The sequence below is a fragment of the Cyprinodon tularosa genome, unplaced genomic scaffold (genome assembly GCF_016077235.1).
Source record: "Cyprinodon tularosa strain WSP-4 unplaced genomic scaffold, ASM1607723v1 ctg442, whole genome shotgun sequence".
Classification (NCBI taxonomy): domain Eukaryota; kingdom Metazoa; phylum Chordata; class Actinopteri; order Cyprinodontiformes; family Cyprinodontidae; genus Cyprinodon; species Cyprinodon tularosa.
In genome coordinates, this window is record NW_024039166.1 from 1 (window position 1) to 16727 (window position 16727).

General features: G+C 36.1%; 2 protein-coding genes across 3 annotated transcripts; both read right to left on the reverse strand.

Moving 5' to 3' along the window:
• Positions 1 to 2916: 2916 nt before the first annotated feature.
• Positions 2917 to 6666, reverse strand: LOC119793188 (probable polypeptide N-acetylgalactosaminyltransferase 8; the record flags this gene model as incomplete). Its single annotated transcript, XM_038300224.1, has 5 exons — positions 6287 to 6666; positions 4722 to 4956; positions 3678 to 3844; positions 3192 to 3375; positions 2917 to 3114 (listed from the first exon to the last, which is right to left on the reverse strand). Coding segments are annotated over exons 1-5 (995 nt in total), but the record flags the coding sequence as incomplete, so codon positions are not given.
• A 3659-nt stretch (positions 6667 to 10325) lies between these two features.
• Positions 10326 to 15706, reverse strand: rad51ap1 (RAD51 associated protein 1). Of its 2 annotated transcripts, XM_038300190.1 has the most exons (9): positions 15369 to 15706; positions 15248 to 15294; positions 12533 to 12668; positions 12280 to 12377; positions 12118 to 12207; positions 11915 to 12043; positions 11656 to 11841; positions 10820 to 10960; positions 10326 to 10740 (listed from the first exon to the last, which is right to left on the reverse strand). In XM_038300190.1, the coding sequence occupies exons 1-9, from the start codon at positions 15383 to 15385 to the stop codon at positions 10613 to 10615; spliced, it is 972 nt and encodes a 323-aa protein (XP_038156118.1). In that variant the 5' UTR covers positions 15386 to 15706; the 3' UTR covers positions 10326 to 10612. The 2 variants fall into 2 exon arrangements, with proteins under 2 accessions (XP_038156118.1, XP_038156117.1); XM_038300189.1 differs by having other exon boundaries at positions 10326 to 10957; positions 15369 to 15687.
• Positions 15707 to 16727: the final 1021 nt, after the last annotated feature.

Below are 16727 nucleotides of genomic sequence, written 5' to 3' on the forward strand. Positions count from 1 at the left end.
AACCACACCTCCACGAAAGCCAATCGGCATCCAAAGCTCATCTTAAAAGGCCTCAGATATGCATGTGTCTGCTCCTTTGCGCAAGCGGCAGATGCACTGTGACTTCATTCAGATGACACCATTTCAAGCCCCTCCTCCACCTTTGTAGCTAAGCTTCATCAGAGTGTCATTCCTCCCAGACTACTGTGTCCCCTGTCTCATTTTAACCGGTTCAGCAGAAGACTGCCATATTGAGATTGGTTCTGCCAGAGGTTTCTTCCCAACTGGGAGTTTTTCCTCTCCACTGTCGCTCCATGCTTGCTCATCATGGACAGGTTCTTTCAACCTGTGTTATCCAACTGGACTTCCATCTTTGAGGTCCCTCAGTGAAGCTCTAGTATAAGCTCACATAATTCACCGGATCTCCCCATAAAGCTCAGCATACCATCTTGCTAACCAGCAGTCTACAGACTGACCAACTTTATCTATCTCCGCTCCAGCACCAGTTTCAGGCCAGGGGGCGAAAGAGCCCTATTCTTTGCTCCTGTTCATGCATATCTATCAAAATTAAGTGCTTTTTCTTGCCGAGGTCTAAGCGCCAAAGACCATATAATTGTATCAATAAATTTCTCCTAATTGTCTTTTCTCTTCGTGTGAGTTTTTCAGATTGAAGTGAGTCATAGTATAGTATGAGATTAGAAATAAGCTAAAACAAGTCATAGTATAGTATGACCTCATAAATTGGCTCAAAGGAGTCATAGTAAGGTATGACATCAAAAAAATTTGCTCAAATGAGTTATAGTATAGTATGACCTCAGAAAATTGCTTAAGTGAGTCATAGTTAGTATGACCTCAGAAATAGGTTAAAACAAGACATAGTATAGTAGAACCTTATAAATAGGCTAAAACGAGTTATAATATAGTATTACCTCAGAAATAGGCTAAAATGAGTCATAGCATGGGATCACCTTAAAAATAGTATAGTATGACCTAAATAATTGGCTAAGATGAGTCGTATTATAGTATCAGACCTCAAAAATAGACTAAATTGAGTCATAGCATAGTATGACCTCAAACATTGGCTAAATTGTGTCATGGGATAGTATGACCTCAAAAACATTCAAAAACCAGTCATAGGATAGTATGACCTAAATAATTGGCTAAAATTGGTGAAAGTATAGTGTGACTTCAAAAATTATCTAAATCCAGTGATGGTATAGTGTGACCTCAAAAATAGGCTAAATCAAGTCATAATATAGTATGACCTCAAAAATAGACTAAATCGAGTCATAGTATAGCATTACCTCAATCCAGTAATAGTATAATATGACCACAAAAAAATTGCTAAATAGAGTGATAGTAAAGTATGACCTCAAAAACACGCTAAATAGAGTCATGGTTTATAGCATGGCCTCAATTATTGCCTAAATTGAGTCATACCATTGTATGACCTCAAAAATTGTCTAAAACAACTCATAGTATAGTATGACCTCAAAAACACGCTAAATCGAGTCATAGTATAGTATGACAAAAAAAATTGGCTAAAATGAATCATAGCATAGTATAACCTCAAAAACACACTAAATCGAGGCATGGTATACAATGAACAAAATAATTAGCTAAGATTAGTCATAGTATAGTATGGCTTCAATAATAGGCTAAATAGAGTCATAGTATAGTATGATCTAAAAAATTGGCTAAATGGATTCATAGTATAGCATGGGCTTTAAAATTGGCTCATAGTATAGTATGGGCTTTAAAATTGGCTCATAGTATAGTATGGGCTTTAAAATTGGCTAAATCAAGTCATAGTATGACCTCAAAAATGGGTTAAATCGAGTCATAGTATCGATAGTATGACTAAAAATTGTCTAAATCCAAAAATATCTTATGACCTCAAAAATTGGCTAAATCGAGTCATAGTATGACCTCAAAAACACGCTAAATCGAGTCATAGTATAGTATGACCTCAAAAACACGCTAAATCCAGTCATAGTATAGTATGACGATAGAATCGCTAAAATTTGTCCTAGTAAATATGACCTCAAAAATTGGTTAAAACTAGTCATAGGATTGCATGACCTCAATTATTGGCTAAAATTGTATTTGTGTTTGTATTTCTGCTTTTGTGCTAAAGGTTAGATTGGTTCAGACACTGATTATATAAAAATATATAATGATCTTCACCATGTTGGTGTGTGATGGGTAAAGTTATCTATACAAAAATCCAATATATTTATATCAATTTTATATTGTGTTTATACTAAAAGAACAATAAAGCAAATAAGATGTTTAAGAGCTTGATATGTATACACTTCAAAAGGGATCACTTGGCTAAAAAAAAAACAAAAGTTAGAAAAATAATGCTTTTCAAGCAATTTGACAAAAGGGAAGTAGACTTTGTGATAACATTAAAAGGACTGACTGTTTCATCAAAAAAACAAAACAAAACAAAAACCTTTTTGAAGTTGCTTTTAATTATAACCTGCTGCTTTCCAACCAAATATCTTTAATGACAATGTCAACTGTTATTAACAATGTCTCATAATGTCTCACAATGACCACAGTCTGGTTTGACTAGACTGTCAGTAAATGTCTTGTCGTGTTTTTTTGTGGTTGTCTAACAACATGCTGTGAAAACCATTCACCCCAGAATTAAGAGTGAAAATATAATTTTTTTAATACATTTTTTTTTACAAAATAAATGACAGAAAACAAACTGGAATCTGCTGCTATACTCCTCCAGGCTGTGTAGAAACCCTAAACTACAGGCAAAACTGCAGACTAGAGCTGATGTAATATGTTATTAGTATCTTAACGTTGTGAGATAAGTAAAGTCACTTCTAATTTTTATTTTATTTTTTTTACATCGTTTCAAAATGTCCAAAAAGAGCACTATAATCTCAGTACTCATATGCATTTCCTGTAAATTCTTACTTGCCGGGTTGGGAGTCGTCCCTCAAGGCGTACCACTCAGGTCTGAAGCCCTCGTACATGCACCACATGGCCCAGTCAAAGCCATGAGCACTGGTTCCATAGGGAATCGGTATCAAGTCGTCAAAGCTAATTTTGTCAAAAACTGGTGTCAGTATCACAGTGCGGTCCTCCTTAATCCGAGCCAGAAGAGGCTCTGCCCTGCACATGAAGGATACTGTTTTACTGGAACATTAAAAATAGGATCAAACATCAGGTTGCTCTGTTTTTCCACCAACCATTGTACATGGACCTCTATGTGTGCATCCAGGATGGCCACCACATCTCCAACCGCTGCTTTCCACCCTGACAGTCTGGCCTGGGTTAGACCCAGCTGCTCCGAGTGACGAATTTTCTTCACCAGGCCTGGGCGCTCCTCATGGATGGAGCTAATGTACTCGTCCAGTTTGCCCATTAAATCATCTGCAGTAAAATATAAAAAAAAGCATATGAAAGTAGACTCACTTTTCACACTTCAATAAAGACACAAATAACCAGGCGTAAATAAGGCATCAGTCATTCTGGATTTGTGTCCAGCTAAAGACATTATTGGCCAATTGTCATTTCATTCAGTCCTCTTTTATTAGGAGGAGAAAATTATTCAAGATACCTCTAAACAAAAAAATACTAAAAGCATCTAATAAAATAAAAGAATTTTTTTTACAGCACATTATTCTTTAAAGATGGATTTAGAACCAGAGTTTTTTCCTTGCTTTTGAGCGTACCATTGGAGCTGTGATCATCCACCAGTATGATTTCGAGCAGCAGCCGAGGAGGGGTTCTATCAATGATGCTGCGGATGGCTCTCTTAATGACAGAGAGGGCTTCATCCAGATAAATCAAGATCACGGTGAGGGAGGGAAGATCCTCTGGATACCTCTTCTCTGCACATCTGTAAAAAACAGAAAAACAAAACTGTTTATAATTACATCCATAAAAGAGAAAAGTTCGATTTTGGACAATTGGAAGAATACAAAAAAGATCCATTTTAAAACTTGTTAATATCTCTTTACATGAGATTCATCTTTATCATTTAAGACAAAAAACAAACCTGCTTGGTGCAATAAAAACGTTGCATATGTCCAAACACTCTTACCTTAATCTGATGATATGAAGAAACAAACCCCTTATTGCTCAATTACAGCATTCTGTCATCTTCATCAGGAGTCTCTCAGCATCCCTTATGAAATATTTACGTAATCCTAATTGCAGTAGTTCTACAAATTTATTCTGATGCTTCACTCACTCAGCACACCTAACAATTATGGTGAATCTCATAAACCTGATTTAAGCTCTCATAAGCAGATTTTTGCTGACACTTGCCTCCTCTGTTGCAAGGTGCAAAGAAATAATTTTTATTTGCAGGTTAAAAAAGACTGATTTGTTTTCTAAAGATATAATTTTATTTTAAATATTAAAATCACAGAGTCCTTCTCTCCTTTTGAACTCCTTTTGATGACTGGAAAAAGCAATGCTCTGCAGCTATAATCTGTTTCTACTAAAAAAAAATCCTTCCTTGTTGGATATTCTATGAATAAATGTTTAACCTTAACTAATTGGATAAAAAGTTTGCAGGAGTTAAGCTAATGAAGAAGAATTTAAACCTCCCAAAGCTCAAGATGATCCAAGATCAGGACTCTTAGCTAATTCTTACAGGGCTACACCTGGTCTATGGAGGGGATTGTAGGAAGTCCCTGTGATAACGGCTGTTTGTGGAAAAGGTGTGCCAACTCTTAGCAAATCCCGAGGGAACAAGATGAGAAGCTCACCTTGGAGGTCTGGTGTCAGGAATCTCTCGGTTGATCGGCAGCCGGTCGCTGAGAAAGGCGTTGTATCCATACCGCTGGAACAAGTCCTCTGCCTCCTTCTGCTCCTCCTCTGACAGATCGTCGCCCCACTTGCGGAACAGATGGGAGTCTGGGAACAGCTTCATCCCCCGCTTCTTCTCCTTCTTTGCTTTATCTAGTCCCTGCTCCTTCTTTTCATAGTGTTTCATCAAACTCACTGTGAACAAAACAATTTGTGTCTTTAATTTGTTTAAAAACAGTGTTTCCCTACATTTAACTTTTGCACCCCTTTGGGTATTTTGTCTTAACATGAGTCCCCCTCTCAGTCAAAAGTAATTATGACTCCTAAAGTAGAACGTACAATAACGGATTATAAAATAAAAAATATTTTACTTTCTCTTTTATTTTGAGCATGTAATGCTTAGCCATTTTATTATTTTCATATCAAATTAAAAAACATGAATATGTTGCCGGAAGTTAGTAAGGAATCGAAATAGATACAAAATAAAAACCTCTATTTATAAAACTGGAGATCCTCTGAGTAACTCCATTATGATCACATTTTGAACTTGATGGATTGGGAACAAAATGCAGAATAAAAATTATAGTCAGACTAGCTTAGTTTTATTTTTGATCTCAGGTTGTTCTTTACTTCCAGTCTGTTGCTGATGAAGATTCTCAGTCATCCAGGTTGTAGTCATTCAAAAAAATAAATAAACCACTGGACTTTGTTTTCCCAACTTTGAATACCGGTACGTTTCGGTCCACATCCAAAAAACAAAAGCTTTGTTATGATTTAGAAAACATGCAAATCGTTCAGTTCAATTTGCATCTTCCCTAAACCATAACAAGGCTTTTCTTTGGGCCACTCTATTAGCCTGTTATTCAAACGCTACTCCAGACATTTTGAATGTCTTCAAACTTGGAAAACAGAGTCCAGTGGTTTGTTTTTAAAATTTTTTTTTTTTTTTTTAAACTTCCAATCTGTTCCTCTGCCTGGTTTTGATGTATCAAAGCTCAAGGTGAACTCAAACATATAAGAAAAACTTTTTGATTGATAAAAGTTTTAATTCTTTCAATTTGGTCCTCAGAAAGCAAAACAGATCCCAGCCCCATTATATTAAACTACCTAAGGAATAAAGTATTTTTATGTACCCCCTTAAATGCACTCGCAGACTGGGAATCACTGCTTTAGAAGATATCCCCTTCTTTGTGTTGTACACCAATCAGCACATGAATCAACATATTAAAACGTTAATTTAACTCTCCCCTAATCATGTTGACTTAAACTGATGTTGGAATCAGATAAAAACAAGTCTTAGTTTATAATCTCAAATCAAACCAGAAGGCTTTTTCTTATTTCTAATACTGTGTCTTTAAAACCGGTTTGCCAATTACATTTTTTTTCTGTTTTACAGTTATTTGATTTAAACAATTTTTTTCTTTTAAAATCTAAGATACAAAAACTGAATGTTTTTAACAGCAACAAAAAAATAAAATAAAAAAACTCAGGAAAAGTTGCCCATTGAACAGAAACTTTAACTCACTCAGCCTGTTGATGTCCTTCTCCATCATCTCCATCCTCCTCATCATCATCATCATCATCATCATTCCCTGGCCCCTGAGGGACTCATTGTGTTGGGCCCTGTGGAGCCTCTCTGAGTGGGTGCTCAGCTCTGCTTTTATGGAGCTCAGGTAAACCAAACCTGAAGCCACAGCGATGACCATGAGGAAAGCTTTTAACCAGCCAGACCTCATCCTCAGGGGCCACTATGCTCCTGCTCTCAAAGGAAGGAGCAGAAACTTTTTCCTCCAGTCTGGATAATCTAACTCCTCTCTCTATCTACACCCTTAGAAATGTCCTGAAAGCAAAATATGATAACCTGTATTCTAGCAGTCAGCAGTCTAGCAGATTACACAATAAACCAGGTTTTCCTCCTATCACACCTGCAGAACATTCACCTTAACTGCTGAGGAGGAGGGAAAACCAGCAGCAAACTCTGGGACAGATGGAGCAGGAGTGAAGGAAAACAGATTAACTTGGTTGTAACACTGAATATCCTGGCAGTTTTAACCAACTACTAATATCAGAGGATACATTTTTAAACTTAATCTGTCTCTAAATGAGAATAATGTCCCGTTAAAAGCAATAAGAGTGTCTTCTTTTTTTAATCCGCTCCATGTTTTCCTTCTACCCATTCAACTGGAATGCTGAAATAGGAAAAAATAGATCTCATTATAATTTCTTATAAATTTATTCATAATGTTTATCCTGTTAAAGCATTTTTGATTTAAAAAAAGTATAATAATGAAGAAAAGCTTATTCATCTTTTTTGGGATTTTAATTATACCAAAATATTCTGGAGAGATATGTCAATTTTTTTTCATCCAAAAAATCTTAACATTACTTTAACAGATAAGGATGTTTTGTTTGGGATGGAGAAATATAAACTTTTCAAAATAGAATTTTTATATGTTATAATTTTTTTATTATTTATGGTAAATATCATATTCACACCTCCAAATATTTACAACAAGAACCTAATTTCCAGATTTTATTATTTTCTATTAATATCTAAACAGAATCCTTAAAATTTAGTTGAAATGCTACAGCCATGGAAATTATAACTGCCCTTAAAGAATTATAACCCTCCAGCATAGATTTGATTTTGACATTTTAAAATAATAGTTCTGTTCTGTAAAGCCCTTTCTTGTTGTATATGTTTGTAATTATTAATGTTCTATATTGTTCATGTATGTTCCTTTTTTGCAAAAAAAAAATAAAAAATAATCATTACCAGTATCATGAAAAAAAATCGCACATTTAGCCCAACAAATGACCAAAAGAATAAAGGAAAGTGATTTATGAGCCTTCTTTGTGCTGGATTAACCAATAACTGACTGACTCTTTCATACTCCATGTCACATTAAAGCTGTTGGAGAAAAATTGTTTGTCTTTTTTAATGTATTTTATTTTTTTAACCAGAATTCTGACTTCTTCTTATCATATTATACTGGAATAAAATTTTTAATTCAGTTGACTCTTCTGCACTTTCATTTGGTTTTTGTATTTTCCAAAAATATATTTTATATATTTATTGAATGCTTTCCTATTGTGGGGAACACAAGAGAACCATAACACACTGCAATTTATATTTATAAATAGTTAGAGAGATTACCTTTAGTGCATTATATATATATATTTATAGGGCCTAAAAGCATGAATGTATAAAAAAATAACGAATAACAGCTGATTCTGATGCCAAAATCGATATATCATGCAGAAATACAATCCCCATTCCACCCATCCATCCAGAAAAAAATGGATATGCTGCATTTGGAATATAGCATAGCATATTTTTATTTATTTATTATAAACTTTCTGGTGATCTTGGAGATATATTTCATTGCATGTTGCATATCCCTGTAGATCACTTTCACCTTAAATCTGCAGCTCTCCCTATTTCTCCCTGTGCTCTGTTAACAAGATTTATGAACCTCTTTACTATTATAATGATGCCAGAAACTAAATTTCAAGATATGTAGAAGCTCTGAAGTCTGATTCTGTCTGTTCAATAAGAAAACATGTTAATTTTAACCTGTAACTGGGAGTCAGGGGTGGAGCTAGATGGGGGCCCAGGGGTGGCCACCCCTGTGGCCACCCCTTTTTTGGCCACAGACGGTGGCATCAGAAATACTCTGAAGTGGAATGTTCCTACCTATTTAACATTAAAATTTGTTTTATATATTAATAGTTACTTCGAAACAAAAACACTGTGGTTAATTATGCACATCAATATATTAACATAAAAATATGCAGAATTAATGCTCGTTTCAGAACTAGATTTTGCCTTATGGGGTAAAGAAAAAATTATGGGTCTCTGCAAGTCATATAGTAGTCTTCAATGAAATCAGAAATAAATAACTACTTTAATAATAAGTCATTTAATGTAGATATTATTAGATTTAAATATTAATTTTATACAGAACGATTATTGATAAAGGTATTTGAGTAATGATAATTATTAGGATGTTCGCCCCAGAATTTAAACTTGAAAGAATTTTTTCCTCTACACCTTTAATTAAGACAGTATGGATGTTTAAATATATGCGTCTGTTTGTTAGTAAAGGCTGTAGGAAAATATAGTTGTGGTTGTTAATTTCCCTGTTGGAATAGTGTAGATTGACCCTGATGTTCTGGCGCCTATCCGCTTCCGGCCGCCCCTCAGTGTACATTGGTTAGTGCCTGGCCACCCTTATTACGCCTCTGCTGAGAGTCATGGTCCTCTGAGAAGCCTGGCTTTTTTATAAAACAGTCTTAGCTTGCCAAATTAGAATTTATTAAATAACCATTTAAAAGTTCAAAAATTGAAAAAGTGTGCAACCCAAAAGGTTAAGGGATCATCATCGTTCTCCTTCTTTACACCACCTGCCAGGATTAGCCGGTGGCAATTAAGGGCTGATGTATTAGTGAGAGTCTACAAAACAAGCTGTCCATTCAGATCTAGATACATGACCATGTGTGAAAAAAACAAAAACATCCCAATACAGGGTTATCCTACAAAACTTTTTAGGATCATATTATTTTAACAAAAGTATATGGATTAAAATCTAGAAGACTGACAACTAGACGTTCAGCTGAACTTCCTGGGTTGAATTTCAAAATGGAATCACCATAATTTATTTCATATTTTCCTCTCCGAAAATAAGGTTCAATTATTCACTTCCTATTATTAAAACATATTCTCTGCATCATGCAGCCTTTAATTGTAACAAAGCAGGATACTGTGACAGGTTTACCAGGTTGGTTTAACAATTGTTAAGCTACCTTTACAAAGCTGATTAACCAGACCTAAGATGATAAAAACCCATAAGAATTTATGTCTGCTGATATATATAAAATACTCCGATTATCACCTTTTACAAACACAGAATTAAAAAATTCAACTTTCTCTAAAGGCTCAACTATAACTTAAATGCAGGTTTTTTCATAGTGTTTTCATTCTGTGACCCAGCTAATTTGGCTTTATGTATTTAAAATAAATGTTTGATAGAAGTAGCGTGTTTATTGCTTTCCTATAAATACATGCAAAATGACAAAACTGCCAATAAAACAAAATAGGAGACAGAAAACCGCCTCAGTAGGGCCTTTTTTTGGACCAGAGGAATAAGGGAAGATGTTCTAGCACCCCCTAGTGTCCACTTGAGGCATAAATATTGCCACAGCTGTAGAGGGACAAGGAAACTCCTCAGGCCTCATTCATCTTTAGTTGAGTTCAGAGTTCATGATTCAGTGATACTGGCAAGAAGTTTGAGATTTTTCCTGAAAAAAGTCAAAGCTGAGCAGAAAAAAAAGCAAACAAAACAAAGATGCTGGAAATCCCTAAAAACACCACACAGTTTACTAATGGACTGAAACAAAACTTGAAGACCAGTAATAGAAATTACCCTGAGCACTGTTTATCTGCACCCCCCCACACCCTAAACACATCCATCCTCTTCCTCACATGCGACAGTCAAAGCAGTTTAAAAAATATATACTTTAGAAATTATTCCTCAAAAACAAAACAAAAAAAACAGCGTGGACACAATATCGGCAATGAATGCCTTGAACTTTATTTTGTGTTTCTGTACAGAATATACAAGCATTACAAAGGTTTTCCAAAGATACATGAAACCTAAACTCAATAGAATCAGAGATGAGAGACATCTGACTACAGGCTAAAAAACAGAATAAAAATATTTCTGAAATCATCCTGTTTGAGTTGAAAAAATAAACAAACACAGAAATTAATACATCTGAGGGTTTGATTAAAATCTAGACAGCATTCATCGACACACACACACACATCCACACACACAGGACAGATTATCTAGTGAGTAGCAAGGCTCGGATGGAGCGGTTTGACTCGGACGAGGCGGGACAGTCCTAGTCTCAGACCGGCGCTGGGAGACTTTACAGCCGGAGTCTGGGATGAGTTTGGACTTTTCCCAATATGAGCTGAAGAACAAAAACAGAAACACAATTAGATTCACCTTCTGAGGACAGAGAGGTAGCAGGGAGGACAGTCAGGTCTTACCTGGTGGGTTCCACTTGGGGATTCTGCCCCCTGCTGGGCTCAGAGAGCTGACAGGCTTCACAGTGGAAGCTGTGCTCAGGGAAGCTGGCCTACTGGGGGCCAGTTTGGCTGCTGGGGGGCTTCGTCCCAGGGTGGAAACTGCTGGAACAAAAACGCCCAATCATGAAGCGGTTCTAAAGCAAAGACTGGAACATTTTTAATTTAAAATAAATGAATTATAATAAATAAATTTGTAAATTTCCAAAGCTGACAGTTATTGTTCATTCAGAGGTATAAAACATTAATTAATGATTTTATGGAGGATCTTCAAACTGTTGAAGGCAGAATGTTTATGCCAAAACTGGGAGAGAGAGAAACGATTCAAGAAAGGAGGCAAGAGTAAAGGCTAGAGGAAAGGAGGGACAAAAGGGAAAAAGGAAGGTAAGGGTACAAATGAAGGAGGAAATCTAAAGGAGGGACACCATTAGGGAAGGGTGGGCGAGAAAAGATACAAGAAAGGAAAGTGAGCATGAGAGAAAAAGGAAAGGAAGGGCATTTAACTGAGTGAAAAGACACAAGGAAGATAAGAAAAACGGAAGGAAGGAAGCAGGGAAGGAGCCAACAGAAAAATAGAGGAAAGATTAAAAGAGAGTAAAAAGACAGGAATGGAGGTAGGACAGAAAAAAAGGGTAGAATTAAAGGAGTAGGATACAAAGACAGAACGAAGGAAAACAAGGAGGCAAAAAGGAAATTTAGACATTGGGATTGATGCCTATAAATAAAAATTATTGTCCCAACCTCTCAAGTTTTTTTTCCCCAGATCTGACAGAATCTGAAGTAAACAAGCAACATCTTACCTGCTGCAGGTGGTTTGGACTGAGAAACTCTGGATTGCTTCTTTTCATTTCTGGAAGCAGGACTTGGTTTGGTTTTGTCTTTTTTGGTCACCTTCTCCTTCCTTTTAGCTTTGCTGGCTTTCTTCACTGTAAACTCCTCATCCTCGCTCTCAGCAGACTCGTTGAAATCTTCATCGCTCTCTGAAACTGGAAAGGCACCACAGTCACTGTACCTACAACAAAGACAGGCTGACACCAACACCAATGGCCTGGCTGATACCTGCCGCCTGTTTGGGTCTGTAGTCTTCATCTTCGTCCTTCTTTCTCTGCAGCTCAGAGGATCTAGGCGAAGTCTTTCTAAGTTTGGCAGCGGCTGGTGATCCTTTCTCCACTGTGATATCATCGAGGCCTGGAAAATCAAGGGACGGTTATAAAATATAAACATGAAGAAAAAGAATAAAACAGCAAAAACAAGATATTTACCTAAAACTGCTCCATCAACACTGCAGTTGGACAACAGTAAAGAAGCTGGGTCTGTGTTTTCATCAATCGGGCTTTGAACTTTTACCTCCGCTGAAAAAAATAATCAGAAAACTAAGGTTGATGTTCAATGATCGTAAAATCTACATAACAGCCGATCCTTACTGTTGGGGGATTCCTTTAAACCATCTGAGTTATTGAGTAAAGAAAGAGTGATGGCTGCTTCAAGATCTCTTTCATACAACTTCTCATCCAGCGGTTTCCTGAACAAAGAAAAAGAATCAGAAGTGATTTAATCCTAACTCTGCAGTGAGACTTTCATCTCATATATATTTTTAACCTGTGCAGCGTCTCTTAAAATACAGCTACATTCTCACATATTCACAAACTAGACTGAAGTTTAATCTGCATTTCCCACCTGCTTTTCTCGCTCTGATCAGATTTCAGATTTTTATCCTGACTGGAGGAACGTCCTGAAGATTTCTTCTGTTCGTGTCTAATTTCCTCTCTGGGCTTTTTGCTGGGCGGTGCTTTTGCACAGGCAAAATCCTCATCTGTCCAAGAGAGAATGCAGGAAACACAGAGATCAGAGCTCGTTATTCAGGTGTGACTGTAGTGTGTTTATCTCCATGATCTATTCATCTAAATTTTAAAACACAGACGGAGAAAAATAATGTTGAAAAGAGAGTGTGACCCATTAGGCTGAATGAGGTCACAGGTTTTTTATGGTGCCATGCAAAACGAGCAAAATGGCAAGAACTCAAACCAAAAGAATCTCCAAACTTCTCAGGAAAAAGAGCCTGGATGTTAAGTCTAAAGAACAACCATTGGACAAAATATTCATGCCAACTGGCTGACTAGGAGACATACCAACATCCCAAACATCTTTGGAGCAGATCTATGGCATTCATAAGCAGAAAAGCACATCAGGTCAGCTGCTAAGAATGGCCAAGGATCCGTGATGCTTGGGGATGTTTTTTCTTCTAAAGGCTAAGTGAACAACAGCTGCATGACATTAGAAGAACATAAAATAGGGTATATTGTACGAAAATATCATAATAATGATATAAAATAAGTAGGGCTGCAACAACGAATCGATAAAATCGATAAAAATCGACTTTTAAAAGCGTTGGCAACGAATTTCATCATCGATTAGTTGTGTCGCGCGATTATTGCGTCATCTGCCGCGCCGTCATCACTGCCTCTTGACTGAAAGAGGAAGAAAAAAAAATATGGCAGAGCGAGTCAGCGCCGCAGGTGCAGTGTTGCCAACTCCGCGACTTTTCAGACCTCTCCAGCGACTATTTTTCAAAAAAGCGACTAGCGACAAATCTGGCGACTTTTTTCGGTGTCACTGGCGGCTTTTGGAGACTCTTACGTGAAAGCATGCATCGTTCCCACTCTGCCGTGGGGCGCCTCCCCCACCCCAACCGCGTTTTCCCGCAGGAGTCCCTCTCAGTCAGAGCCTCAGCGTCCAGACTGCAAATGAAGCGCGCATGCACCGGGATTGACGGCGCAAATTGATCACAATAATTAAAATAGCCTGCGCTTTGTAAAGCGAAAAAAGTGATAACATGCAACTTTTTTCAAAAGAAATTAACATGGCACGGAACCACCATGTTTGTTTGGTTTTAAAGTGGGGAAACGTAACGTTAGTTTCTCAGGTAGCTCATCTGATGCTTTCCTTACCGTGTTAGTAGGTTACAGACAGTGATAAGGTTGGCTACTTATTTTACTTTTAATTTCATTTGAATTAGCTTAAGCAGCGTTTATATTTACTTTATAAATAAATTAACTTGCAAATTATGAGGGCAAGACTTTTAAAGTTTAAATCTTCTGGCAAAGATAAAGTAAAGATGATCCTGCAATTTATGGAAGTAAAGCAGAATAAAATCCAGCAAGATCAGTAATATGTCAATTAATTATATTTGCCACATTCCCATGTAAATATCTGTCTTTGGAGGATGTGTTTTTTAGCACCCCTAGTTCTCTCATTTTTATTCCAAATACAATTTATAATTTGAATCACAGGGCTATTTTTATCTCTATGGTTCAGTATTTTCTCAAGTAGCAACTTTAACTGCTATACTTTCCTGTCTTAAAAGGCAGAACTCTTCTAGTCTAAAAAAAACTCATTTGTTGAAATGGGGGGGCCTATTGTTTGAACCCCTTAGAGGCTTTTAAAAACAAAAATGTCTTTTTTTGCGCTTTATGAAACAAAGTACCCTATATTTTGTGGATGTACAGCTACATTTCTCATGTAAGTTTGCGTAGTTTTAACACAAACATTTATTTTTCATATTGCACCAGTACAGTTAATGAGCAACCTGTACTTGTGTGCTTGTTTGTTCTGTCTATAATGTTTATTTTGGAATAAAGAGGTTAATATAAAAAATATTTTTTGTCCGATTCATCGATTAATCGAAAAAATAATCGTCCGATTCATCGATTTTTAAAATAATTGTTAGTTGCAGCCCTAAAAATAAGTTAATTTCTTTTGGCCTTGCGTCTTAAAAACATAGCATCCTTGGAGACTATCTAGCTAAGGGAAACTCAAATTACATGCTTTATTTCTATGTTATCCAGAAGCAAATAGGACATAATATGAAAAATCTAGAAGCTGTGGTGAATTGATTTTTAGACAGTGAAAATATAAGACAATAAAAAAAAAAATGATACAAAACTGGACTATTACACAAAAATCTATCCTCTTCTATGGCGCCTCGGTTCCCATAAAAAATTATTTGCATGGCTAGTTAAACATTTTAGATTTGCAGATATTAAGAGAATACAACTTATTCAATTTGCAGAATATCAAAATAAAAATAATACAGACTTTTATCATTTAAGTCAAAGTTAAAAGCATATTTATTTGTTTGGAACTGCCTTTGACTGTTAAAGTTAAACTGAGGTTTTATTAGTTTAAGTTGTAACTGTTTTATTTGCTTTGCTCATGTTTTTTTTAAGCTTTATTTGGTTTTATTGTGCCTTTATTTTTCTTTATTTTATTATCTAATTCATGTAAATCACTTAGAATTGTCAATATACTTGCCTTGCCTTACAGACAATTTAATAAGAGATCTGTTTGGTAACATTTTGAACTAAGCAAACCGGAATGGATCATCTCACTCACCATCATCTAGGTCTTTGAATTCACAGTAGTTCACAACCTTTGACTTCCTGTTTGAACATAAATATGTCATCAACAACTGTCAAAATTAATCAGTTGATTCATGATAAAAGCGAACACTCACCTAGATGGACGGTCCATGTCCAGTGGAAATGTGAAACTAAAATTCGCCTTTTATTCAGCAACCACCGAAAGATTAACAAACAAAAACAACAGCGACAATCTATAAATATCAGGGAAAATACATATATAAATTGATAAAAGCGCGTTGTTACCGTTATCTGTAAGTAAAAACACAAATCAGCCTGTATAAGGCGAATATATGATGGAGCGCGTTTTTCCTGCTTTCATCCAGCCCGCCGGATAACACCGGAAGTGATGTTTTTGTCCAATCTGAAGAACACCGACAGCTGATTCGTCTCTAGTTGCTAAAGTTTTTATTTCGGGGTTTTTCTATCAAACAACCAAAACTTTATGAAGATTTCATGTAAAAAAAAAGAAACGAAGAGTTAAGAGTAAAAGATAATGTTTTAAAAACAGTTAAACCAATTCCTATTTCCTGAGTGCCGAATGTACATGCGCGATTAGTATCACGTACGTGAAAGGCCGAAAGTCATTTCGAACGTCAGAGATGCCGCCATATTGGGTAGGTAAATGTCTGCACAAGCGAAATTATAGTCGGTTTAAACACTCAATATCGGACCAACAGCCCGTCATACAGCGATATCTTTATTATTCCACGCAAACCTGATAACGTAAATATCTTTTGACATTAAGACATTATTTCTTGTGGCAGTGCTAAGCAACATTACATTTAGTTCAGAATATTACTTATATGATCTTTGATGATTTTTCTAAGTTTAGACAAACAGCAGACAGATGGATGTGTGCATTATATTAAGTATATTGCAGACAGCTACACTAGTATTTAGCAGAAAGATGAAATCAACATAAACCTCACATCTATTTAAATTAAAATGACACTATATTCATATTTTCAAAACTCAACAGAGACAACATACATAAGGTTGTTTTCCTCGTTGCTTTGTATTATGTTATTTAGTATTCAAATAATAATCTGTTTTTATATTAATAAAGTCTAGAAATGACTCATCACACACCTGCAGTCCCACGCTGCCAAACCTAAGTTTGCAGAACATGGAGGTGTGTCTGCAACCAAAGGGAAAGAAATAAACTCAAGTTACTTAAAATACAACTTCAAGACATAATTATGGCCATTTTATTATAAGCCTGTATATTTTTCTAGCAGTTTTGGACAAATAGATTTTAACAACACCGAAATCCATTCATACCTGAGGATTCAGGGCCACAGAGGGGCTTCTATAGTCATTGGGCAGCTAGTGGGGCACATCCTGGACAGAGCAAGAGGACAAACAAGGTCAATTAATGTGGCATCAATGTTTATGAATGGTTGGAGAAAGAAAAGGTTCAAGTAATACAAATTTATAATACAGAGGAAAAA